This window comes from Sceloporus occidentalis, unplaced genomic scaffold (assembly GCF_023333645.1).
Source record: "Sceloporus occidentalis isolate IW3139 unplaced genomic scaffold, rSceOcc1.0.p SCAF_139, whole genome shotgun sequence".
NCBI lineage: Eukaryota > Metazoa > Chordata > Lepidosauria > Squamata > Phrynosomatidae > Sceloporus > Sceloporus occidentalis.
Genome location: NW_028317119.1, coordinates 131,548 through 159,036, shown reverse-complemented (window position 1 = coordinate 159,036; position 27,489 = coordinate 131,548). Strand labels below are relative to the sequence as shown.

General features: G+C 42.5%; 1 protein-coding gene across 1 annotated transcript; it reads right to left on the bottom strand.

Annotated features, from left to right (window-relative positions):
- LOC149281067 (arf-GAP with dual PH domain-containing protein 1-like) lies at positions 1–21,698 on the bottom strand. Its single transcript, XM_089499761.1, has 11 exons — positions 21,608–21,698; positions 18,367–18,497; positions 13,829–13,920; positions 11,073–11,152; positions 5,395–5,507; positions 3,560–3,706; positions 2,431–2,514; positions 2,235–2,297; positions 1,351–1,422; positions 1,033–1,264; positions 1–29 (listed from the first exon to the last, which is right to left on the bottom strand). The coding sequence occupies exons 1-11, from the start codon at positions 21,696–21,698 to the stop codon at positions 1–3; spliced, it is 1,134 nt and encodes a 377-aa protein (XP_089355887.1).
- Between the last annotated feature and the right edge of the window lie 5,791 nt (positions 21,699–27,489).

The window sequence follows — 27,489 nt, the reverse complement described above, 5'->3', positions numbered from 1 at the left end:
TTACGGTCTACGTTTAAACTGAGCTTCAACTGAAAAGAGAGAGAGAGAGAGAATACAAATAAATTAGATTCATTGCCTTATATGCTTTAACAGAGGAAAGTGTCAACAGTGATTAGTACTCTGTGGTTGCAAATGAAAGGAAAAAGGAAAGGGGAGCAATTTCAGTACTGAGAAAGAAAAAAACTAGAAAAAAAAATATATATATTATAAGTATAAAATATGTAAAAAAGCAAACAATATAATTAGTAAACCCAATACCAGAAAAATAATTAAAGCTTTTTACTACAGTCCAGAATAAAGTTGGGCCTCCAATATATATAGAATCATTACATTCACTAGCAGGAATAGGCATGGCTCCAGCTATTACAAGTGTGTGTCAATGATTATTGTAAACACGCCTAAAACAAAGCAAGAATTCAGGGCATACCCAGCAAATACCATAAATATTGGTGATTCAGTTACACTGTATGGCCATATATTCCTTAGCCCGCCACCACGTCGAACTACCCCAAGTTTTGAGAGTGCTATCTACATTTTCATGGCTATGTTGTTTACCAAGGAGCTGAATCATTGGGACTGCTTTGCATTTAAATACAAAAGAGATTCTCATGCAATTTAACTCCTTCTCTTAACAATATATGGCCATATAGTGTGACAGAGTTCATATGCACTGAATTCTTGCTTTGTTTTGTGTATTTGTTGGTCATTATCATTCCTGCAGCAAACCAGAATCTGAATTTGTATGCCTTTAAATCCTTTTAGGTTGTGCACTCTTCCAGTTTTGTATATTTATTGTTTATGCTTAGACTTGTGATGTATCTTTTTACAACAAATAGAATAATTGATGAGGGTGTAGTTGTGAGGATCAGATAAGTCATTTTAAACATTGACAAATAAAGACTAAGTAATATAGTGAAAGAATTAATGTGAAACTAGACATATAGAACAACATAATAAAAAAAAAATAGAAATTAAGTGCGTTCAAGGAAGAGAAGTGAGTAAAATCTGGAGTTTCTGAAAAGATTGTCATACTAGTGTATTCGCGGAGTGTCATGGGTTGACTTATAACACTCTTAAATGCATGGATCCAGCTCTCCCGCTCACTCTCAGTTTCACAGCTGAAAAGATACGTGCGCTCGGGTGTACTGATAGAGATTCCATAATTCCACATTGGGTTCCCATGACTGCTTGAGATTGTCTCTGCCATCACATGATAACCATTCTCGCTGCTTCCCAAGAACACCTCACCTTTTGCAAAAGCATCCTGAATAAAATTTGAAGAAACAAAGTCAACTAGGACCCAGGACCTTTATAAAACCTATACTAACTTGAAGTTAATAAACAGCATACCAAAGGGTCTTTGAAGTACATCAGTCTACGGTTATCAAGCGTAAACCACCTCTTCTTGAATCCATCAGTCAGCTAAAGATAAAGAAATTGTATATTATGAAATGTCAGGTAGACAACGTCAGACAACGAGATGAGGGTTGCCAATAAATATGTGTCAATTTTGGTATTTATGCCATTGCTCTTGTATTTATATGTAGTTTTGTCTGTCTTACACTTACTGCCTACATGGAAATGAAGTGCCTTCTTATGGCACCACATGTGGGCATTTCTGTTTTATAATTGAATTCTGGTTACCCTTACCTTTCAGTGCCAGAAATACACAAGCACTATTACTCAATTTTTATAGAAATAAACCAGTCACAATAAAACCTAGTTTGACAAAGCCCCAGAGGCTTATTTCTATCTGAATGAAATTTAAGCACTTGCACCTACATCGATCCCATTTAGAAAAATGAGAGAGAATTGAAACCCTGCAGCATTGGCAGTAGCAACTCGCATGTCCAGTTCCCCACACCTTTCACTCATGCAGAGCAGCAGCACTAGCTCTACCAGAGCATCAACCATTTGGTCAGCGGCTTTGATGCTTTGGTAGGTACCACCCAAGTTCCCCAAAGTCAGACTAGAGCCTCTGATATGGTCAGAACCTTGAGGAACTACTACTTCCTCCTAGTATTGACCCAATTGGGGTCAGAACGCTGTTTTCCTGTCAAGCCTCTCCTGAGAGAGGTGGCTCTGATAATTGACTTGCATGTCTCCACCAGAAGCTTGTCTGCAGGGACCCTGTAAGAACCTCTGAGAAATGGTTCCTAAAGGGGTATGGAGGCACTACCAATAGTATCTTTACCTACTATCCAATCCTAATGCAAGAAGGCTTTAAATTTTACCTTTGGTCCAGTCTTCTCCATGTAACCTTCCTTGATGAAATTCCTGGTCAAGCGTCTTACTATCTAGGGAGTAAAATATCTTTATGTGGTTTTTTGTTTCATTCCACTCTCAAGTCCTGTTTACAAAGTACCCCATCCTTTGTAGTTTTCGTTTCACAACATGCTCTTACCCATATTGCATGTTTCTTTGAATTACCTCATTGTCACTTGCTGTAGGAAACGCAACTTGCATATAGCGATACTGTGCTGAACGGATAGCATTAAACCAGCTGACAATTTCCTGCATTTGACAGACAAGGATATGGACCGTTAGGTTACTAACAGATCTCCCACTTTCACATACAGTATATAACCCGCTAATATACAACCTTGAGGTACCTTTCACCCCTACTTAACTTAAAAAGCTTTCACAAACCTATAAGATCCTGTAGACATCAATACCCACCATTCTATCTTTCCTTTCCAACATCCCTACCTCCTCCTTCCCTGATGTTTGTCATATCACAGTACACTCATACCTTTGCCTACTGTAAGTCCTAGATGAGGCTGCTGCTGCTGTGCACCACCCACCACACCTTCGACATCATCCATGGCACTCTAAACAGACTACCACCACTAAAAGTGCTGGCCTCTCCATCTCCTACCTTCTACCATTGCATTATATTATGAAAACATCTAACAGACTAATTTTTTTTATTCTATCACGCATTCATTTGCAGCCCCATTGTGCTAGTTTTGTTACTGGCTCCACATACCCTCCAGAGCAAAATGTATAAACTATAGAGCCTTTGCCAACATGATGTAGCCCTTTTTGTCTACTCTTATGTATAATTAAATATGTTTGCAAGCATGAATAAGTGTATGTGAGCATGACTGTCTATGAATAAAAGTGTATTTGAGCATGGATGTGGATGTGCAAGTGTGTGTGAGCATAGATTAGTATGTGTAAGTCTTTGCGTATGAGCATGTATGTGTAAGTGGTGTGAGACGGAGTGTGCGTTAGCATAACTGGTGTGAGAGGGAGTGTGTAGATTAGAATGAGTATGTGCTTGCGTGTTTGAGAGTATGAATAAGTGTGCTTACATATTGTCTTTGTGCGAGATGATGGCACAGAAAAGCTGTTTGGGGGCACTGACAAGCTGGAGCAAAGATAGCACAGGCAGGCTGTGGGACATCTTGCTTGGTGAAGTTGGGTTGTGCTGTGGTTTCTATGTATGCTCTTGCTCTCCCCTATTCTAATAGGAGCCATGGAATCTGTAAAGTCATGTTCTTCGTCATGCAGTACTCTGCACAATGATGTAATATACACCAGACACCCAATTCACCTGTCCATCAGAGTGGTATACAAATATATTCCTGGTCCTGTTGTCTTTGATATATGTGATCTGCAGTCCATTAACTTGTTTCATCTTCTCTGGCTGGAAGGAGGCATTTATTGAGTCAACTTTAATCACTGCTTTTGGCTCTTTGGCCTAGAAAGATGATAGAGATAGGTTTTAGCCAGATAAAAAACAAGACAATATGGCTTGCTTAAAATATATTTAACTGTCTAACTGACTGGATTGGGTACAATTAGCATCTTTCTGCCCATTAAAAAGTGGATCCGTTTATTGTTTACAGTGGGGAAATACAGTATATGATATAGGAGACTTCTTAGCATCTTCTTTAAGAACTGATTCAAGGGACACCCTAGTCCAGGGGTGGGCAATTAATTTTCCCATGGGGCCACATGAGAAATTGGAATGGTTTTAGAGGGCCAGACCTCTACAAACTACAAACTCCGAAGCCTTGTCCATTTTGTTAACTTATGTGCTGTTTAATAAAGTTATTCAAGCCTACGTCATTGGTAGAGGTGCTTGAATAAGTAAGGCCTGAATAACTATTAGCACAGCACAGAAGTGAACAAAATGAACAAGGCTTCGGAGTGCATACCGTATTTTTCGCTCTATAAGACGCACCTGCTGATAAGACGCACCTAGATTTTAGAGGAGAAAAAAAAGGAAAAAATATTTTGAGCTAAAAAATGGGCTAAAATATTTATTACAATAACTGAATAAGCTATGAACACAGTAAGACACACACAGACACAGTAAGACACACACAGACACAGTAAGACACACACAGACACAGTGAGACACACACAGACACAGTAAGATACACACAGACACAGTGAGACACACACAGACACAGTAAGACACACACAGACACAGTGAGACACACACAGACACAGTAAGACACACACAGACACAGTAAGACACACACAGACACAGTGAGACACACACACAGACACAGTAAGACACACACAGACACAGTGAGACACACACAGACACAGTAAGACACACACAGACACAGTGAGACACACACAGACACAGTAAGATACACACACACAGTAAGACCTCCCTCCCTAACCCCCCTTCTCAGTATCTCCCCTCTAACTCCCTAACCCCCCCTTCTCAGTATCTCCCCTCTAACTCCCTAACCCCCCCTTCTCAGGATCTCCCCCCCCCGCCCCGGTCACTTACCTTAAACTCCTGTGTTGGAAGCGTGAGGCGTTTGTCTCGGGTGCCGGCGCTTCACTGCTGATCGCCGGCGTCTGACGTCATATGCCGGCGCCCAGCGTAAAGCGCCGGCACCCGAGACAAACGCTTCCAACACAGGAGTTTAAGGTAAGTGACCGGGGCGGGGGGGGGACACCGGACTCATTGGTGAGTCACCAGGACACTCTTTGCGGGCCGGTCCGAGCTATTCAGCGGGCCGGATGTGGCCCGCGGGCCGTGCTTTGCCCAGGTCTGCCCTAGTCCCTACCCATCATATACACTTTATGATAGCTGAATGTCCTTTTTAAATTTTATTTTGGTCCCCCTTTCAAGTACATACATTTTTGTCTTTTTTCCCTGTACTAATGAGCCCCCACGTGTGCATAAATTACAAAACAAAATCCTGCCACTGTACCATTGTACTTAATATGCATTGGTGGTAAGGTATGGTGCACTGGAGTGTCCCTTAAAAAATGAACAGTACTAGATCATTCACTGCTACTTAACTCATTAAATGGCAAGTTTTGGTTTTTTATGGTTATTTTTTTAATGCTAACCACAAAACAATTAGCTAAACAAAATAATCTATAATTTCATTACACATCCCTAGTTAATATTCTTACATCTGGTCTTGTGAAGTATTTAAGGGTGCCATCCATCTCGGACAGGATAAACAGTCGAGAAAGGTACTGTCCATTATCTCGCCCTCTCTTAAAAAGGTTTCCTTTCTTCACACCTGCAAAGAAGCATCTAAAGATTTATAACAAGCCATAACTTAAGTTTAGGTCAATTTAGTTCTGCAAATCTGGCATCTTGTGAGAAGATTCCAATATTTTTAATCATCTACACAATGGATAGTTTGGTCGACCCACCTAATGTAAATTCCAAACAATCTGCTGTTATATATGGACTTATCATATTTGCGATGGTCTTCACAAAGAAATTAACTTAGCTGTGCTTAGGACAACATGGCAGCCATGGGTGGGCTGGTGGAGAGATAGAGGAAGGAGTGGTGTGCTCTGGGGCCTTTATAAGGAGTGGGCAAGATGATTGGGGCTTCTTTTTCTGATGAGAAAATAGCATCCCACTCTTCCATCCCCATGTTATGTCTGTATCTGGTGTGTGTATGGTTGGGTCTCAGGAGGCTCTGCTTTTGTGTGGGGGCTTGCTGACGGTGGAAGGCCAGCCTGGGCTACACTGGTCGGAAAAGCTTGACCTGGTGCTGGGGGCTAACCCCATCCAGAGGTTGCCCTGGTCATACATTGCTGTGCTAGGAACAAAATAGATGAAGCAATGTCCACCCTAAGCAGACCTAGAAACCAAATTACTGTTATATGGTTATATGGTTTTCATTGTGTTTCATTAAAACCTTGTGGTTTTTGGGGATTGGGAGGGATGTCAGAGTTGGTGTTTCCCTGTCATGTTGTTCTGCCCCTTCTTTCCCAATCTTAGATCCATATGTATATCTGTTTGGTTAATCAACAGTTAAATACACATTCTCTTCAGTGCTCTAACACTGATCTGATTCATATAATCATTTTGCCTTGCTCTGCTGCAAAGAACATTGTTAAACTGTTCTACTGAATACAACATTTTGACACTACTCTGCTGTATTCCACCTTTCTTTGCACTATTTAGCAGACACTTTGACTAAAATAATTGACACCAAGAGTGACTGCTTAAAGGGACACTCCAGCCACCATATGCAGTTTAATGTAAATTCATGAGTGAATCTGAAGACCCCTGCCCCCCAACTGTCCCGATTTACGTGTGGCAGGGGCAGAGGAAGGGTGAGGCGAAAGAAATACTCACTTCAGGTGCAGCCGCGGGGGGCGCACAGCCATCCCGATCAGCAGCTGCAGCCAGCAGACTAGCTGGGAGACCACAGTGTCCCTCTAGTCGGCTCAACATTAGGGAGCACAAGATCTGTCACTTCAGACCTCGTTTTACTGCTCCCTAATCAGTTGCGTTGGCAAATAATGCTGAGCGTGGGGATACGACGTCATCCCTGTGCTCAGCAGCAATAGCCAGCGTGTAGTGATGGGAGTAGTAAAGCGAGTGACAGAACTCGCGCTTCCACCGCAGGATACAGGATGGAGGCAGAAGGCAGAAGGATGGTGGAAGAGGTAGAGAAAGGGGTGTAAGGGCAGTGTATGTGTATATATGTGTTTGTAAGCTTGTGTGTGTGTGTTTGGGCCGGTGTGTGTAAGAGCAGTATAGGTATTTGTTAGCTAGTGTGTAAAGGCAGTGTATGTGTGTTTGTGTGTGTAAGGGCAGCATACATGTGTGTGTATATGTGTGTGAGGGCAGTGTACGTGTATATGTGTGTCTAAGGGCAGTGTATGTGTATATGTGTGTGTAAACAGGTCTGGTAGGAGCCCAGGTGCAGGGGGATACAAGGCGTTCCTTGTGTACCCTGCGATGCATAATGACTTGAGGGTAGTTACAGACAGGCGCAAAGAAACAAACCACAGACAGAATACGTTGATATGATCTGTATTGAATATGCTAGCATGAAAAACAAGCACAGGTGGCAAGTCTCTTGGCAGGAATGCGGCGCACGGTAGGTAGCCCTCTGGATGGGGCGCACAGCTTGGGAGCCCACTGGCAGGGCACTCGGCTTGGGAGCCCACTGGCAGGGCACTCGGCTTGGGAGCCCACTGGCAGGGCACTCGGCTCGGGAGCCCACTGGCAGGGCACTCGGCTCGGGAGCCCACTGGCAGGGCACTCGGCTTGGGAGCCCACTGGCAAGGCACTTGGCTTGGGAGCCCACTGGCAAGGCACTTGGCTTGGGAGCCCACTGGCAGAGCACTCGCTGGAAGCCAGGAACAATGGAAGATCAGGTACGAAGAAAACCAGGAACAAGTCAGGATCAGGTAAACAAGAAGCCAATAGCAAGTCAGAATCAGGTACAGGGCCAGAGTAAAATGGTCCACTAACTTCAATGCAAAGGCCCTGACTGAAGGGCTGGCCAGGTGCAGCTGAACATGGTAATTAAGTCTGAGTTCTTCAGAGTGACAAGGGGCGGCCACTAGTGGTTACTTAAGGAAATCAGCAGCACAAAGTTGGGAGTATTCCAGGCTGCGAAGGGTGGAACATGGCAGTGTGTAAGGGCAGTGTATGTGTATATGTTTGTGTAAGGGCAGTGAACGTGTATATATGTGTGTAAGGGCAGTGTATGTGTATACGTGTGTGTGTGTGTGTGTAAGGGCAGTGTACGTGTATATGTGTGTCTGTAAGGGCAGTGTGTGTGTGTGTGTGTGTGTGTGTGTGTGTAAGGGCAGTGTACATGTATATGTGTGTGAGGGCAGTGTACATGTATATGTGTGTGTGAGGGCAGTCTACGTGTATATGTGTGTGTAAGGGCAGTGTATGTGTATATGTGTGTGTGTGTAAACGCAGTGTATGTGTATGCGTGTATTTATGGGCAGGTGTTTGTAAGGGCAGTGTATATGTGTGTTTATGGCCAGGTGTGTGTAAGGGTCCTGGGAGGGAGTCTAACATTAGCCTTTTTTCATTTACAAAAACTCTGCTGCTGTGGACTACTCTTCCAATGATCAGCCAGCATTATGGACACCTGGCTGGCTGAGAATCATGGGAATTTTTGTTCACTGCTAGCATCTGCAGCTTTACTGTTGCCACACTTCCCATGATGCTCAGCCAGCATCATGGAAGCAATATGTCTGGCTAAGCCTCATGGGAATTCAATTCAATGTGTTGGTTATTTTTAATATGCATGACTGCTGACAAAAACGAAGTGTGTTTTAAGTGGTGATGCAAGCGTGACATTGTAAAGTGCAATCGCTTGTATTGGTGAGTTCCAAGAGATTTTTTTTCCCTAAAAGTGTCCCTCTTTCAATTTTTGAAATGTTGGGAGGTATGCTAACATGCATTCACCACTTTTCCCACCCAAGCCATGTGCCATGCAGGAGACCACAAATGCCACAATGCTTCAGACACGGGGTCTAACAAGTATGCTGAATACTTTAACCCCTTTGCGACAATGGCTGTTTTAACATTTCTGCGGTTCTCGTGTTTAGCTGTAATCTTCTTTCATATGTACTGATCCCACACAAGTTCTATATTGGGTTTTCTCAGGACAAGAAGGGCTTTCTTTAGATGTCATTATTAACTTAGCATTTTTTTTCCACGCACACTTCAGGTATGAATTTACTGCTCCTGATATATGCCACTGTCACACGACATCCCAATATGTGTTCAGCAACATCTCCTGAGTACAGTGATACCTCCCATGCATTGGTTTGTCAGCTTGTTTGGGGGCTAACAGGTCACATATTGGGCATGCACAATTTCGCTTTGCAACTTGGAATTTTGACATGTTGAAAATTCTGCCCCATGCCCTATTTGGGACATCACATGGGGATTGTCCTAAAAGAGCATAAAATATGCATTCTTCCAAAACAAAACAAAAAAACACGACACAGAATTTGCAGCCATGGTGCAAATTCTTGACGCTGATCAGTAGCAGGACTGTATTTCCAATGAAATCTATGGGAGTATTCCCGCCACTGAATGGCAGTTTAAGCAATAGAAAGACTTTACACATGTGCACTGGGGTCTAAATAGTGAAGAGACAGTGCTGCATCTGACTGGAGGTAAGTACATCAAATGCAGGAAGATGGATTTGGAGCTCCTGCAGGGCATTGAGCTGGGTGGTGGGCAAAGGGGCAAATGCATTTGGGGGATTCTGCACAATCCCCCATACATTTGCAAACTGGACCACATTAAAGTGCATATGCAGGGCCGGCCCGACAATGGAGCTGAGTGGGGCAACCGCTCCAGGCGGCACTTTTGAAAGGGCGGCACTTTTTTTTTTTTCAAAGCCGAGAAGAGAGAGAGAGGGCGCCGAGTGGTTTTATCTTACCAGGTTGTCAGTACCCGCTCGGCGCCCCTCACTCTCTCCTCTGCGAGCCCTCTGGCTCGGTCTCGGTGCCGGCTTGTAATGTTGAGCGCCGGAAGATGACGTCATTTCCGGCGCTCAGCATTACAAGCCGGCACCGAGACCGAGCAGGGAGACTCACCGCAGGACTGCTGAAAGGTAAGTACAGGGGGGGGCGGCAGGGAGAGGAAGGGTAGATAATGGGGGGGCGGCAGGGAGAGGAAGGGTAGATAATGGGGGGGGCGGCATTTTAAACTTCGCCCCAGGCGGCATTTTGTCTTGGGCCGGCCCTGTGCATATGGTCTCTTTAGTAAGTCCTTGGTCTTGTCTTAGATTCAGGATAGCCAGCCTTCAAGGGGTGGCTGCTGGCCTTAAAGTACCAGGGCCGCCAAGTATGCTTTAGCCTATTATCTACCATCTTCTCGTTTAAGTAATGTGGAGGGCTCACATGTGATATATACTGAATTGTCCAGTAAAAAAGCACAGGTTAACCTACTACACTTACTAATATGTATGTCAGGAACCACTTTTTTGCTGCCTGAACCATGGCTTTTTCATACCTGTGGCAATTAAATCTGCTACCACTAGTGGCCACCCTCTGCCCTCTGGAGCACTCAGAACTCTATTACTAGGATCAGGTGTGCCTTGTTACCTGGGTTGAGCCCTAGTCAACACATCCAGCTGGGCCTTGTTACCTGGAGTACTCTGCCTTTATGAACCTGCCCTGCCCTTCAGGCAGGGCCTTTGTAATGAAGTCTATGGACCTTGCTGCTGTGGCTCTGCACCTGTACGGTTCCTGGTTCCCTGCTTTGTGTCCTTCCAAGCGGGCTGTGTGCCTTTCGTGCCCTTCCAAGCGGGCTGTGTGCCCTTCCAAGCGGGCTGTGTGCCCTTCCAAGCGGGCTCCCTGCCAAAAGACTTATTACCTGTATTTTATTTTGCCATACGTCCGGTTACTTGCTTAGACTATATTACCCTTATTTTCTGGTCCTGTTATATACATGAAATACACTGCATTACCTGGATTTCTGTTTGTGGTGTCTTTGTTTGCATAATCATGCACCGTAGGTTACATACTGAACCCCAAGTATCCCCTGCGCATGGGCTCCTACCTGACCTGATCACCCGAGTCCTGACAATGTAATAATATCTGGGCAGATTTAATGCCAGAGATAAATATAACAAAATAAACTGAGTACTAATACTAATTGCTATGGACAAAGAAATAAAAACAGATGTATGGGATCATAATACACATAAAATGCAGCAATTGTTTACCTCGTTTGTTTCCATTGCAAACTATATTAAGATTGCTATTGAATTACCTATAATGGATTTATTTGGGGCATATAATTTACCCATTTGTGCTTTCTGTGGAATGACACAGTTTATTAAGCTTCTTACCATAAGAAATGTTTGAAATTCCTTTCCCAACAAATTCTTTGCGTTCATATTTTGAGCGAATCCATTGTTCTCGTAAGACACTGCAAATCAAAACAAAAAAAGAAGTTAGGAGGAGTAGTTGAAGAATAATTAGCATTGCTTGCATTGTTTAATCATATGTTAATCGCCCTGCACCCTACACCAGTCACTGACAGAGTGTTATCCTTAAACAGGTCAAAAAAGGGGGGAGCCCAGGCTTATTTTAGGGCAGCTGGCCCTTGGGCTCTCTCAACGGGAACCATAGCCCTTTGGAGGTCTGTGTAACAGAACTCTTGCATCCTGTTGGATAGTGCCGGGACATAATGTCATAACTTGTCATTCAGGAGCACCCGGCATGCAGGCCACTGAGAAAATGTTAGTTAAGGGTTCTATGTCAGTAGTTGCAAAGACTTCCATTTAGGTACTGTTGGTTGGGCATGTGGGAGGATCCCCCATGAAAGCCCTGACCTTAAGGTAAAAACAAGTAGATATATAAAGCATAACTTTTAATAAAGTGGAACTAAAATGGAGTTTCTCTGTATTGTGTGCATAAAATTAAGTAAAATGAAAACAAGGAATGTAATCTTTTAATAATTAGGCAGCCCCATAATAACTGAAAACAACAGATATTGGGATTATCACTTTCATTAATGCAATAATCAATTGAAATGCTGAAATGAAGCAAGTGGCTTAACAAATTGTTGAGGAAATCTGCAAGATTTACAGTGAGGTTCCTCAAGTTAAAACACTCGCGCACACACAGAGTAACATACTTACACACATACTAACACACACACTAATATACTAACAAACTTAAAAACTCTAATGCTGGGGAAGTCCTAGGTGTCCAATCAGGGTGCTGGGCAAATCCTATGTGTGTAATCTGGGTGCTGGACAAGTCCTATATGTCCAATTTGGGTGCTGGGCAAATCCTATGTGTGCTATCTAGGTGCTAGGCAATTTCTATGTGTACAACCTGGGTGCCAATAATGCACCATTGCATTATTTATTTGACCATACCTCCAATGATTTGCTTGTGATTTTTTTCCAGTTGCTGTATACCTGCAATGTTTCCATGTGTTATTTATTTAATCTATCCCTGCAAATGCAGGGTTTGTATGTCTAATTCATGTCTTGTTTATTTTACCTATACTTAAACTACATGATGGGTAAAAAGAGAGGTGTAGCACAGTGAAGGAGGGGACAAAGGGTGCCTGAACACCTAAGACTGGCAGCTGTTGTGTCCCGACACAGAGGATAGAGGCACAACACTGAATAAGCAAGCACCTAGAAAACCTTCTGCCGCCACAAATCAATGGAAATTTAGGCACCATCCGGGGGGGGGGGCTCAATCTGTATGATGCGGGGCACAAATGGGGTGGAGCCAAGGGGTGGTCAAATTAGGTTTTGCCTTAAATGACAAAAATCACTGCACACTCATGTAAAGGTCTGTAAGTGTTTGGCAAAGACGAAGTTGCATCAAATACAGTGCTGTATACAGTCGTTTAGGTTAGTGTCACGTTCTGCCCAGGCTGCGGAGCTGCATATCTGTCTTGCTTCAGTTTCCCTGTTTTGCTTCGATCCATTCCTGGATTTCCTTTTGCTCTGTTCTGATCTTCCATTCCTTGCTTCTGCTTCAGCTCTGTTTCCTTTATAAGGTGTGCCCCACCCGTGTGTTCTGTTTGTCTCAGTCTGCAGTCTAAGGTATGTCTCAGTGCTATGTGTTTGGTTTGTTTCGTACCACTGTCAGCAGGGATTGGCGTTAGGACCCACCGTCATTGGAGTACTTTGGCATAGTGGTGGGCTAAGCATACTATGGCCATATGATGTGACGGAATCTCCAATTGTTATCATATAGTTCTAGGCTAGTTCCTGTATTCATGTTTGTTTGTCTCTTATGTACCTTTGCCCTTCTTCCTTGTATCATCTGAGGATTCTGGTTCCTCTCTCCTCTCCCTTTGTCCTAGTCAATATGGCCTATCCTTGCTTAAAGGAGAAGCGTCCGAGGATTCCGGCTCCTCACTCCTTCCCCTGTGTTCCTTGCCTTGTTCCCTGTCCTTTGTTGTGCCCTGTATCATGTATATCTTGTCTAGTAATGTTTATTCCTTGTCTGGTTCACTGTAGTGCCCTGTAACATGTATATCTTGTCTGGTTATGTTTCGTGCCTGGTCTACCTGTCCCTTGCTTGTTATGTTTTTGCTAAATCCTTTGCTTAACTTCCATACTTCCAGCCTGCAGCATCCTGCACGTGATTCCAGTGATTTGTTTCATGCCTGCTCCAAGGTGCCTGCAGGATATCACTTTCTTTCATTCTGGACTTCATCTGCTGCTATATCAGGGCGCTGTTGTTTGGCTGCATAACCCTAGGTGCTCAACACTTGGGTGAGTGTGGTCGCCCTGCAACCAGGCCCTGTCTAACTCCACTACTACACTGTGACTCCTGCACACAATCTTTGGGCGCGCTGGGTCCTTTCAGTCATCTGTTTGACAGTTAGTATTGGCAAAAGCCTAGTTTCATGTTGAAGATAGCAGAGCTACAGCTCATACAAATATTCAAATATGTAGTTATCTTAAAAATATGCAAAAACAAGATTTGAAAAAACAATATAATATGAAAAACTTTTTTACTGTGATACTAAAAATATACAATAGTGGAGGTTCCTTTAAAAAAAAAAAAAAAGATAAAAAGCACACAGTAAATTAAGTAAGTTACACATGATTTGAGGAATATCACTTACTGACAATCCTTATGTGTCGGTTTGTAGTAATACACAGGAACATTAGCCTCATATATTTTTTTGGCTACGTCGTTTCCATGGTTTTCAAGAAACTGAGAAAAAAAGTGGATACAGTAAATATAGAGAGTAGGTGTGTATATCCATTATATCATGACCCAAACAAAGTTTCCTGAAGCTCTAAATTTAACATTACTTTTATAAATAAGAGCATGTTATAAATAAACATTTTACAGTATAGGAATGCAAAGGTGGCAAAAGATAAGAAGAGGAACTGAAAAGAAACAGAGGACTGATGGGAGAAGATAAATGAAAAAATAGAGCGGGGGTCACAGAGTAAAATGCATTCATTAAGAGTGAATAGGTTTTTAACTTGCACTGTCCACTATTTATGACATCATACACAAAATAACAGGGATCTTGAAGACAAACAGTTGTATGATTAAATAATTATCCAAACAGATGCTAATGATCATCAATTTAGGTTACAACACAATCATTATCTGAAACGGAAACATCTGTGTAGATGGAATCAAACTGGATGAGGAACAGCCAAACTCACAAAACAAAGGTGAAGTGGCTGAAGACAGTTTAATATCAAAAGTTATACACCATGGAAAGACTGAGCACAACAACAAGACACAAGGTAGCTATACTGCATCCGCAAGGAATCTCCCAGACAGAAATTGCAAAAGCAAATGTTCTGTTCAAGCTCTTTTGAAACGTACAATGTTGGAGACTGTAAATGCAGTAGTAGGTCAAGGAAACGGCAGAAGTGCAGCAGATGAAAGACACATCATGCTTACTTCCCTTCCCAAAGATGTCCAGCAGTGCCACCACCTCAGCATTGGCAGAAAAGAGTGGGAAAAGAGTGGGACCCTGGTACACCCATCTTCTGTCCAGAAAAGTCTGGTCAGAAGTGATCTTCATGCGGCCTAAAACCATACCTCCGACGTGGAAACAAGGCCAAGCGACTCAACCGTTCATGAAAACACAGGAACTGGGTGCAAAAAATGGCAACAGGCACTCTGGACTGCTGTTGAAATTTGACATATTTGGCTGTAGCAGAAGGCAGTTTGTTCACCAAATGGCTGGCGTTCGGTACTAGAATAAGTGTTTGGAGGCAACAGTGAAGCATGGTGGAGGTTCATTGCAAAGGAGTTGGGGATTTGGTCTCCAATCCATCATGCAACTGAGGCTGCCTAAAACCGCAGAGGAACTGTGGTAGTTCTACAAAATGTTTAAAACAACCCACCTGCCGAGTTCTTAAAAATACTGTGTGCAAGCATACCTAGAATAATAGATGCTGTTTTAAAAGTAAAAAGTGGTCACACCAAATCGATTTGATTTGGATTTTTCTTCTGTTCTCTTTGCATTTTGTTAAATGATAAAAATTAACATGTCTATTTATGAAAGCATTCTTACATTGCAAATTTTTTTCACACCTGCCTAAAACATTTGCAAAGAATTATATTATACGTCTCTCAGTTTCCTTTTTCTAAATAAGGTCCCTTTCCCTTCATCGAGGCAGTCCGTTAGACCTTTACCCTCATTAAATATACCCTATAATTTATGTTCAGTCTAAATATCCTGTGTTTATTTTTTTCTTTAATTTATATATTCAAAATATGTTTTACCTCTTTTCTTTATTAAGTAAGCATTTTTACTACAATGGTTTTCATTTTCTTTTATCGTAACCAACAAGTTCAATGTAGTTTTCTGTTGCCCTCTGTCTCTAGTACTGTACAGTACAGTACTGGAGGCACTTCATGACCTTCATGGGCTGCATGTATGTTAAACCACATCTTAATTTAATAGGGGGATGGGGGCTTAAAAAAATGTATTCTTTTTAAGCTGCTTTTACTACTTGCTTTGGAATTTATGGGGAAATAACGTGGGGAGTTCCTTTTTTGTTTGCAGATTTATCATTATACCAGAATAGAAGAAGTTAAAAAAGACGCTGGTTGCTGGTTACTCTGATACAATAATAAGTAAGAAACAATAATTCTTCCCCAATTAAAGTTTAATTTGTGTATAGGATTGTCACCTAAATGTAAACATACCAAAAATATCAAAATTGACCCAGCCTCTGTTGGGGAAAAATCTGACCCGTCCTCAGGACTCAAACAGTTATACCACACTGATCACTGGAGCCCAAACATTCCACTATAGCGACAGCCGAAGTCAACCCTGCATTTACAAATAAATAAATCTAGCATGGCCTCCTCCTTTATTGGCTCCACCGTTGTTTGCTTTAGAGCTAATTCCTGTAAAGATCTTAGAATATCTCTATTCCTGGCTGAACCAGTTACTTGATTTCTCCAGTCCACACAAGAGAAATTAGTCACTCATAACGATACACTTGTCTTTCATTTTCACCAGTTTTTTCTTTAACTAACATATAATGAAGCTTCTCCTGTCATATAGGGATCTATAGATTACACATATTTTTTGTAGATTCTAAAGTTACCCAAACTTTTAGAATATTTTTAATTTAAAGGGCAAACTGCCTTTCTTCTCCATTCTTCTGGTAATTGCCATTTAACCCACATTCAGTCTTATTATAAAAGTAAAATAATGTCTCCAAACCTTCTATTTTAACCTAGGTGTCACAGGCATACATGCAATAATGTGGGTGGCAAGTGGATTTAACCAGTATCATCCCACTGCCAATTTTTCTAGTTTAAATGCAATCTTTTTATAGAATTCATTGTTACACCAATTAGTACTGGTTTTAATATGGCTAAAATTATTAAAAAAATGAAAACAAAAACATGCAAGACCCAAGGGTTGCTACCCGCTAAAAAAAATATGTGATTAAGTATTTTCACATATTTCTGCAACCTTTTCAAGGCCTTCATCATAACCCTAATAAAAATCCATTGGTGATTATGCACCTATAGTATTAAATGTCCTGGTCTACCACAAAGGAAACAATGCAAAAAGAACAATTTTGTTCACAGAAAACATGTTAAATGTATTTTTTTTTATCTATAAGAATAAAAATATTTGTTTACATTGTTTGCCACCTAGTGGTGACAGAGGAGAATTTTCTTTTAGGACACAACAAACCTTTCGAGAGTATTAGAGTATATACCGTATTTGCCCGAATATAGGTTGCACTTTTTCCCTCCACTTTAAGTCTTTAAAGTGGGGGTGCGACCTATAATCGGGGTTTAGCGCAGGAATGCGTAATTCGCAGCCTACTCTCCAGCAGCCGTGGACGTCTACACAATGTGCTGAGACAGCCTCCCCTGCCAGCACTTTCCTCTCTGGATATCTCTGGGGAGGGCAGAGTTGCAGCTAATATGGTATAAATGGCATTAAAACAAACAAAAACAACATAAAACTCTGAGACTAAAAAGTATATCACATTAGTGTTCTTGTGGTCTATAGATTTGTATGGTCAAGTATTACGGTTTACTTGCGTTAAATAAAATAGCAACACTTATCACATTATGTATACTACACCTTGGAGGCATTACATTATAACAGCCTAGAAACTGTGTTGGTTTAAATGTATAGTTTTTGTTGCTACTATATTACTGTATTTTGTATCTTTTAGTTATTTATTTTATTTTTTTTCAAAGAAAACAGAAAAATGTTATTTATTGTGTATATTAAAATTCAATGTGGGCAAATAGGCCGCAAAAGTATGTGGCAGGAAGACGAAGAGAATATTATTTTTCTACCATGTTTGATGGACAGCAGCTTCCTCGGAGAGGGATTCCATCAGAATCAATCTTAGTTTTTACAGCTTTTTTGGTCTGAACTGTGTTTTGTTGCCATGAGTTCTCTTCCAGCTTCCCAAGATTGACAAACTTCTTACCCACATCTTCAACCTGAAAGTAGATCATATCCCAGAAACCATTGAGATCTGTGCACGTCGTTTCCTTTTCACCACGCTTGAATTCACAGTTGTCCACAAGTCCCTCAAACTGTTTAAACCGCTCTGTAATTAGGAGTCGTGTTTGCCCAACAGTTGTGCGTATCAGACCCTTTGCATCCTCTGGAATGTCTGCATCAACTTTTTTTTCCCACTCCGTGGACAGTATGAAAAGCCGCTCAGTCTCAGACTTCAGTATGTTTCGGAAGTAAGGCACATCGTGCTGCGGCTCCTCTAGTTGCTCCAGCTCTTTGTTCTCCTGTAAAGCATCTGACATAATAGTCTGAGATGGAGGAGACTGTTGAGCAGATGTACAGGAATTCTGCTCAGTCACGCATTCAGCAATACTTTTAGGGGGCACTTTAGCTGCAGACGCCATTGTGGTTCTAAGAGGTCTTGTAGGTGGCGGGAAAACTGCAGCTTTGGTGAGCAGCAAAGAAAGCTTTTAGTTATTATTTACTATATATTTTATTGGTGAAGAAAAACTGATACATAAAAGTATTTCAACTCTGGCTTTAAAAGTTAATTCCAAAACTGTTAGCAGTTATGAATCCTTGATTTGAGGTTACCATTGCAGCACATATAATTAACACATGGGTCCAACTTGGTCAGCTTTTTGATCTTGGCACATGTGATGAGATAAAAACAGAATTACCTGAATCTGTGTTTCTTCCCAGTGGTCCATGGTTAAAGACTTCACTTTACTGATTTCCGAGAGATTCCGGTGTATGCCAGAACAATCCACACAAATGAACACACCTAGCGGGAAGGAAGCCCATCCTGGATCTTAAAGACAGGAACATGTTGGTTAACACTTCATTCTCTTTCCTCACAACAACCTTGCCTTACCAGAGACCTTTGCTCTCTCAATCTTAGAAATTCTACCCACTCTCCTCTCTCCTATCACAAATGTTTTGCCCTAGCCTATTTACCTCTTTCTATAACTACACCCTCACATCTGCTCTTGTATGTAGCCCCAACTACTACTCCCTTTTTACACCGCTCACGTTTCCAACGGTGACACACGACACTGGCCAGACACCTGTTCCTGCACTGCTGAACTTAGATTGTGGAAGTCTCATTCTATGTCTGATTTCTTGCACTATAAATTCATGCTACGTTACTACTGCTATTCTCTCACCCTTGCTAAGGAAACCTGCTTCATCACCTCCTTTATTTCTTCCCTGTTTCCAAATCCTAAATGTCTCTTCAGTACTTTCAATTCCCTTCTTCACCCTATTACAACTACCCCTTCCACTAACCTTACTGCCTTTGACCTTGTCACATACATCAATAGTAAGATTGAAACTATCGGATGTGAAATATCTGCACAGTGCTTTTAGTGCCCTTGCCCTCCCTCTGACTCTGCACCCCCCCATACACTGAACACTCCTTCCTCTTCTACATTTAACTGAATGTCTCTTGTCACTGGAAGTGAGGTTTGTGCTTTCTGCTTTCTTCTTGTCCAACCACATGTCCTTTTGATTCTATCCTTTCTCATCTAACCCAGTCTCTCTCTCTCACCTACTCTTGTGTCAACGCTAGCTCATACCTTCAATCCCTCCCTCTCTACTGGATCTTTCCCATCCTCCTTCAAGCATGCTACTATAACTCCTATTTTCAAAAAGCTCTTAGTGGACCTGACATATCTGTCCAACTGTCGGGATCCCTAGCCGAGACCCTGATGGAGTGACTCACCTGAGTACCCGCTAACCGCGGGTACCGGATCCAATGATGCTGCTCTTGCTCCCTCTCCGTTCGCTGCCCATATGGCCAGGTCTGGGCTCGCACGTGCACCCCCAGTCCACTTTATCCGTCCCTTAATGGAGACGTCGGGGAACGCATGCCAATGACGCCACTCATGGGGCAGCGTGTCCCCTGGCGGCAGGTTTACAAACTGGCACTGAGTAACAGTTATTGCTCAGAGCTCTTTCCTGCCTTTTGTTATTTGATTTCTGTTGCTGACCCTGGATTATCTTCTGACTATGCTGCCTTCTGTGACCCTGACCTTGGCTATTGTTTATTGGATTACTGCCTTCTGTGACCCTGACCTTGGCTATCATTTACCGGACTCCGCTGTCTCCCTTGACCCTGGCTACATTACTAGACTTCACTGTGTTTAGCAAGTCTGACCCTGCCTACCCTCTTATCTACTTCCAATAAATTGTTAAAAAAAGGTTTTGTACCGTGTTAGCCGTTGAGAAAACAGGAGAAAAGTATAGTTAAAATGATACCATTTATTGGCTAACTGAGAGTTTGATTGCGAGCCTTCGAGACCAAGTTGTTAGGTCCCTTCCTCAGGCATTAATGAAGCTAACACAGACTTTTCTAAATACAAAAGCACAATTCACATGTTAACAAAGACTTTAGATAAACACAGAGGTATTGGGGAATTTGTTCAGCAGTAAATTAGTTGGACTAGCAGAGATCCAATGGACAGATATGGTTCAATCAAAGCATCGTTGGTCAGTTCACTCCCTGGTTAGAGGGGCCATTAGACCATTAGACATATGCCAGATCCATGAAGGTGTCAAATGTTCCCAGGAATAAGTTGTTTGTAGTTAATTCGAATTGTGAAGACACCATGTACGAGACATGGTCACCATAAAATGATATATGTTCCCTTAGAACCACTCCCTTAAACATAAAAATCTGCCAGAGACAGCAAATCATTGCCACCTTCTGGCTCGAGGGGGGGGGGGCTCTTAGGTAAAGCCAAGTGACCCCATTGGCTCCTTAAACCTAACATTCACACTGGCACAAATATTTACACACACCCTCTTACACTAAAGCAAACTTACACAAATGTACACACTTATAGACTCTCAAACACACACATATTCACTTTCACACTAACACATACACAGACTTCCTCTAACACACTTACACAATCATGCTAACACACTTCCTCTTCCACACACTTACACATATTATAAACTATACATATTGTACATTCAATCCCTCCCTAACGCCCTTATCCTTTAACTCCCTTACTCCCTTATCACTTTACCTTGCCTGCACCCTTCTTTCTTGCACACACTGTTACCTGACCCTGCCTTGTTCCCACTGCAAGTGGGCTGGTCCAAGGATTTTGGGAGTGTTTGGGAAAATGTATGATTCAAAAACAGGTTTCAATAGAAAAAGGAAATCTCAACATTAACAAGTAATTAACAGACCCTCACTAAACTGTCAGTTGAAGATGAGTTGCTACAAGGAGACAAATTTCAACTCACATCATTTATTTATGACCAAAATACCTGAATACCACACCTATATGAGTTTACAAACCCATGGGCATTCATTTGGAACACCATCCCTCCTTGCCACTATAAAAGCTTCCACTCTTCTGGAAAAGCTTTCGACAAGATTTTAGAGTGTACCAGTGGAAATTTCTTCAGGGCTCTGCACAGGCCACTTGAATTCCTCCACACAAAACTCATTAAATCATACACTTATGGACCATGCTTTGTGCACAGGGGTATAGTCACACTGGAAGAGTTTTATTTCTTCTGACTCTTTCAGTGCCTGTCTTACCATTAAGGCAAATTAGTCAGTCACCTAGGGTGCTGAGCTAGTATGGGGCCACCATGATGGTCTTTCCTACATTAATACGTAAGTGCATACAGGAGGGGGCAGCAGAGACGTACTTCACCTAGGATGCTGGAAATCATATGGCCGCCCCGGATTCTTTTATTACTCATAATGTAAAATTTTGATTTTTTTTTTCTATTGTTTCTACCATTTCTCAGCTAATTTATTATTCCCATTATTTACACTGTTCTCTTAGTATTATGTCTCTCAAACTTTCCCTGTGGCATTGTGAAAAGGCTTACGATCATTCTTTGTCGCCTACACATTCCTCCCCCAGTCTCATGTTCCATTTTCTCACTTCTTACCTGGAGCTCCACAATCTGCACACTTTGTGTTCCATTCTTTTGTGATCAAATTCCGAATACTTGTCTTATTCCAGTCATGTTCACCAGACATTTTTCTGTATAATCTATACAAGGAGGCTGTACTTTTCACAAGATGTCACAATGGGTGTGAGGCAAAGCTTCGATTAACAGGATATACTATAGCAGGATACATACACACTGGTGTTCTCATACAGTTCAAAGGAATGAAAAAACAAGGGGTATCCCCAGAGCGTGAAAATTCAACCCTCATAGAAAGAGAATACATGCAATGACTGTGCGGCAACACTTCTGTAGTCATGTTAAAACAAGGGGGAGGGAGATTTTAATCAGTAAACCAGTTTTTCAACATTTCAGTCTCACAAGAAGACTAACACTAAGAGCCAGGGGAAAGTATTTGTCATGACTTGTATTCACACTAACAGATTAATTCAGCCGGATCATTATGGTATCCAAATGACTTGTACATTGTTTATCTGCATGTGAAAATATTTTTCCCAAAATTTGTTATTACTTAAAAATGCATGAATGGATTATGCAAACCCCCAGGGCCGGCCCTACCACAGAGCTGAGTGGGGCAATTGCCCCAGGCAGCACTTTTGAAGAGGCGACACTTTGCAGCTCCAAGCGCTTCTTTTTTTTCTTATTTCTTGTTTTTTTTTTTTAAAGCGGAGGAGAGAGAGGGGCGCCAAGTGGTTTTCGCTTATCAAGTTGTCAGTACCCGCTCAGCGCCCCTCTCACTCCTCTGCGAGCCCTCTAGCTCGGTCTCGGTGCCGGCTTGTAATGCTGAGCGCCGGAATATGACGTAATTTCTGGCGCTCAGCAGTAAAGCATTGCACACCGTGGCAGAGCAGGGAGATTCACCACAGGACTGCTGAAAGGTAAGTGAAGTACAAAGGGGGAGGATAGGGTAGATAATAGGGAGTGAGGGAGAGGAAGGGTAGATAATGGCCCCTGGCGTCGGCCGTGGGGGGGGCCGCATTTTAAACTTCGCCCCAGGCGGCATTATGTTTTGGGCCGGCCCTGCAAACCCCTCATATGAATTTGAATATTTCCCCAATCCAGCTTTCCTAAGAGTGTCTTCTAAACACATTGCAGCAGTATAACACCAATTATCTACTAGACTTGTGAATTTGGATTTCTACAGAGTTCATTTTTAATGAAATTTGCTAGTTTTGTGCCTTTATACGAATCCCTGATAACCAGGTGGGTCCCCAGCGAAACATTAGAAAAAGAAATGGCAAAAAAATGCTGATTTGTCCAATAGATTGACACATTTTTCTGCCAATATAATCCATTTATAATGCACTCTTTGTTGAGGTAAAGTGGGAAAGGTCTGTGTGTAGGAAGTAGTGATGTCCGGTTCTTTTCAATGATCCGGATGAATCGGTTCACTAGACTGAACGATTCATTTGTAACAGATCTGTGTGTGAACTGCAGTTGTAACATGAGTCATCTGCACAGCACATAGACACGGACTCTAGGATCAGGTTACAGCTCATAGATTCTCTGACTCCTTTGAATGAACTATGACTCACGACTCGTTCAGAGACTCGTTCACTGACTCGTATACAGCACACTGACACAATACTTTTATAAATACATACAATATTAATCTTCACTGCCCCCAGGATTTAGATTCCCTTTAGTTTGCACCCCTCTAACTGCTCCCTAAGTTAATTAAATTAATTTAATTAATTAAATTAACGCTCAGTCCTCAGAATTAAATTAACCCTAAAGACCCCATCGACCATAACTGCCCTTAAATTAACCCTAAAGACCCCATTAACCATAACTGCCCCTAAATTAACCTTAAAGACCTCATTAACCATAACTGCCCCTAAATTAACCCTAAAGACCCCATTAACCATAACTGCCCCTAAATTAACCCTAAAGACCCCATTAACCATAACTGCCCCTAAATTAACCCCCACCTCCCCTAACTTTCAGCAGCCCAAATATTAATGTTATACTTACTGTTAGATTAGTTGCTGAGCAGTGTGGATGCTATAAGTAAAGGGGCGGGGGTAATCATCCGTGAGACTGCAGGGAGGGACTTGGAAACAGAAAGGGGTGGGGCGAATCATCCATGTGACTGCAGTGAGGGACTGGGAAGTAGTAACTGCTGCGAGTGACATTGAGTGATCCGATGAATCGGATTATTTCAATGAACAACTTTAAATAATTCCTACTGTAAGTTAAGTGCCAGGAAACAGATGACCAAACACACACACCAACACAGGCTCTGTCACACCGACACCCAGACACACACACCAGGACAGGCTCTGCCACACCGACAACCAAACACACACACACACACCAGGACAGGCTCTGCCACACAGACACCCACACACACACACCAGGACAGGCTCTGACACACTGACACCCAAACACACACCCTAGGACAGGCTCTGCCACACTGACAACCGAACACACACCAGGACAGGCTCTGCCACACCAACACCCAAACACACACCAGGACAGGCTCTGCCACACCAACACCGATACACACACACCCGGGGACAGGCTCTGCTACACTGATAACCAAGGATACACAAACAGCAGGACACAATCTATGTCACAGACGTCTACATCAGGATGGATTTTTCACACTGCATTGTCGTTTATACCCCCCTTAGTGTTTTTGCCCCTTGTGTATTGATGCCCCTGCTGCCCATATATATTAATATTAGCCCCAGTTGCCGATAGCAGGTATAGATCAACACACTAACACACAAACCAAGCTTTGCATGTATAGATCAACTGAAATTCACTTGTGATCTCAGCACTGAAGGTATATATCAAATAAACAGAATCAGACATACAAATCCTGTATTTGCAGGTATACAATAGTATATGAAAAGTAGCATTGCAGGTATAGATCAAATAAATACATGGAAACAGCATTGCAGGTATTAATCAACTGAATAAGACATACAAACACTGTATTTGTAGGTGTACATAAATAATGTATGGAAAAACAGCTTTGCAGGTATAGATCAATTGGAATTCACATAAAAACACGTCATTAAAAGGTATATTTAAAACCCCCTAAATTACAGGCATAGATCACAGGTTGCACACCCCAAAGCCAGCCCTGGCGTCCACACTGCCCACACAGCAATCACACTCCTATCATACCCAGGCAACCAGTAAATGCTGGTACCTAGGCATGATGGGACTGTGCTTGCTGTGATTGCTGTTAGCAATCACACTCCTATCATGCCAGGTCAGCCAGTACATGCTGGTACAGGGTGGCTGTAAGTGATGTGTAGACCCCATACTGCTGGCAGCATCAATACACAAGGGGGGCAGCTAGCTAGGTTTCAGCATGTACTGGCTGACTTGGCATGATAGGAGTGTGATTGCTAACAGCAATCACAGTCCCATCATGCCTAGGTTCCAGCACTTACACACCCATGCTATCACACACACACACTCATTCATTCATATACTCATTCATTCACAGATTAATTCCCTCAATCACGCATACTCATTCAAACACCCTCCCCACCCCCTTACCTGCACTGCAGCTCCTCGATGCCGCTCACAGACTTCAGCAGAGGGCGCGGCCTCCCTCTGCGTTCTCTGGTACTGCACAGAGGAAGCAGGACTGGAGCAGAGTCATGTGATGTCCCGTGAACTCTGCTAGGTTCCGCTTCCTGTATGCAGTACAGAAGACCCTCCCACAGGTAAGTAGCCTGGCTCAAGGTGCGGGCCGCGTAAGATCGGTTGCTCTGGCTGTCCAACCTACGCGGGCCGCACCCTCTCTCTCCTCCGCATTAAAAAAAAAAAAAAAAAAGACGGGATTTAAAGTCGCATTGCGTCTTTATTCCAAATTCGGCAGGGGGGCAACCGGGGGGGCAAGACTTAACCTTGGGGGGGCAATTGCCCCCCTGTAGCGACGCCACTGCTGATCCGAACGTCCCATCATTAGTAGAAATCACTGATAGGTAGTACCCAATAAATCGAGGATTGTCTCATTGATGGTTATGGCTGTGATTGATGGGTCCAACAACCTGTGGGGGGGTTTCCTTACGTTTTTTTACTCTGGCCAATCAGCATTTACAAGGAAAAAGGAAAAGCAGCAGATATATAAGTGTGCTGATGCCATTTTAGCTTATCAGTAGCAGTTACAGACTGTTGGCGTCAGAGAAAGTCACTGATAGTTAACTTAGTAGAGGCTGATATTGATGCTCATCTACCATACTGCAAGTGCCAATTCAATAGTGTAGTGCAGAAAATGTACTGGGGTGGTGTATATTGGAGAAGCTGTAGTGTACTGTATATTAGTTTGTTAATGATATACAGGGACTGCAGCAGACCTTTCTTTATCTTAGTTTATCTCAGGGCTATTTTTTCAATTAAAAATTCACTTAGCCAATACTCTAGTTTATGGACAAGACAAAACTCATTAAAAATATTGGTGACAAAATTAGGCATTTGACAGTGCTTGTTAAAAATTTTCCTGAGTAGAGGTTATTAAGATAGTTGCCCATATATACTACTAGCAAAACCTCTAACTTGTGGACAACACAAAAAAATTATATATATTGATAAATATTGGTGAGAAAATTAGGTATTTGACTGTGCATGCTCATAGCATGACTATGTTTTAGTTGTAGAAATAATGTTCCTGAGTAGAATTTATTAAGACGTTGCCCATTTACACTACCATCCAAACCTCTAGTTTGTGGACAACACAAAACAATAATATTCATCAATAAATATTGGTGACAAAATTAAGCACAGTGTTACTGTGTTTAATTTGTTAAAATACTGTTCCTGAGTCGAGTTTATTAAAAAAAATTGCCCATTTATGGCCAAATATCGGTGACAAATTAGGCATCGGACTGTGTGAGTAGGGTTATACTTTTTTTTTCCATTTTTACGGGGGAGACCAAAAAATTGGAAAATGTCCGTGAGAACGAGTGATTCCAGTTTTTGTGAGTTGGGCAGAGCTGGCGGCAGGTGTGTGCAAAAAAGTAGTCAGGTGACCCCTAGTATACCAATCCCAAGTAGGCTGAAGTCTTCCACCCTCACTCAAGTAGTGCTAAATTCTTGTCGACCCAAGACTACCAAGGACTCAAGGAGGGGTCATGTGCTGGTGACTTGATGAGATCCAGGGGGTAGAAGTTATCCTATGGTGAAGCATGGAATAAAACAACTACCAGTGCCACCACAACCCAGAGCAAAGATGGGCATGCACAATCAAATGATAGGTACAGATGTATTTTTGGTCCAGAAGAAAGTGAGGAAGAGGAGTGAGGAACTCTTGCAGCAGGGGTGGATCTTAACCTGCCTTGTGCCCAAATGGAAAAGGATATAGTCATCGACAATTACACCGATTTAGATTATGAGCCAGATTTGGAGGGGTCAAACGACACATCTTCCAGTAATTTAGAAGATTTAGTTAGATGTGTTGCTTCTTCCTGTAAGGCACCTACCTTAAGTGGCTCCCGGACATCCTCTCCTCCCTCCCGGCAGAAACGCCGGCACCGTTCACTGGAACATGAAGCAGCTGCTCGCGCGCGGCCGCTTCATGAATACTTATGAGGCTGACCGCCGGCTGGATTCCGCTGCGTCGCTATGATCACGTCCCAGACGTCAGGGAACGCCCCTCCGGGCTATTTAAACCTCACTTACCGTTTCCTCAGTGCTCAGTTATACCGATTCCTTCCGTATATCGTGAGCTCCTCCTGTACCTGAAGTATTTCTCTCGTTATCCCGGTATCCGACCCTGGTCTGCTAAACGGCTCTCGTGTTTCTCTGGCATCCTGACCCTGGCTATACTCTGACTCCGTGTATCTCTGGCATCCTGACTCTGGCTCTCCCTGCAACGTTGTGTACCTCTGGCATCCTGA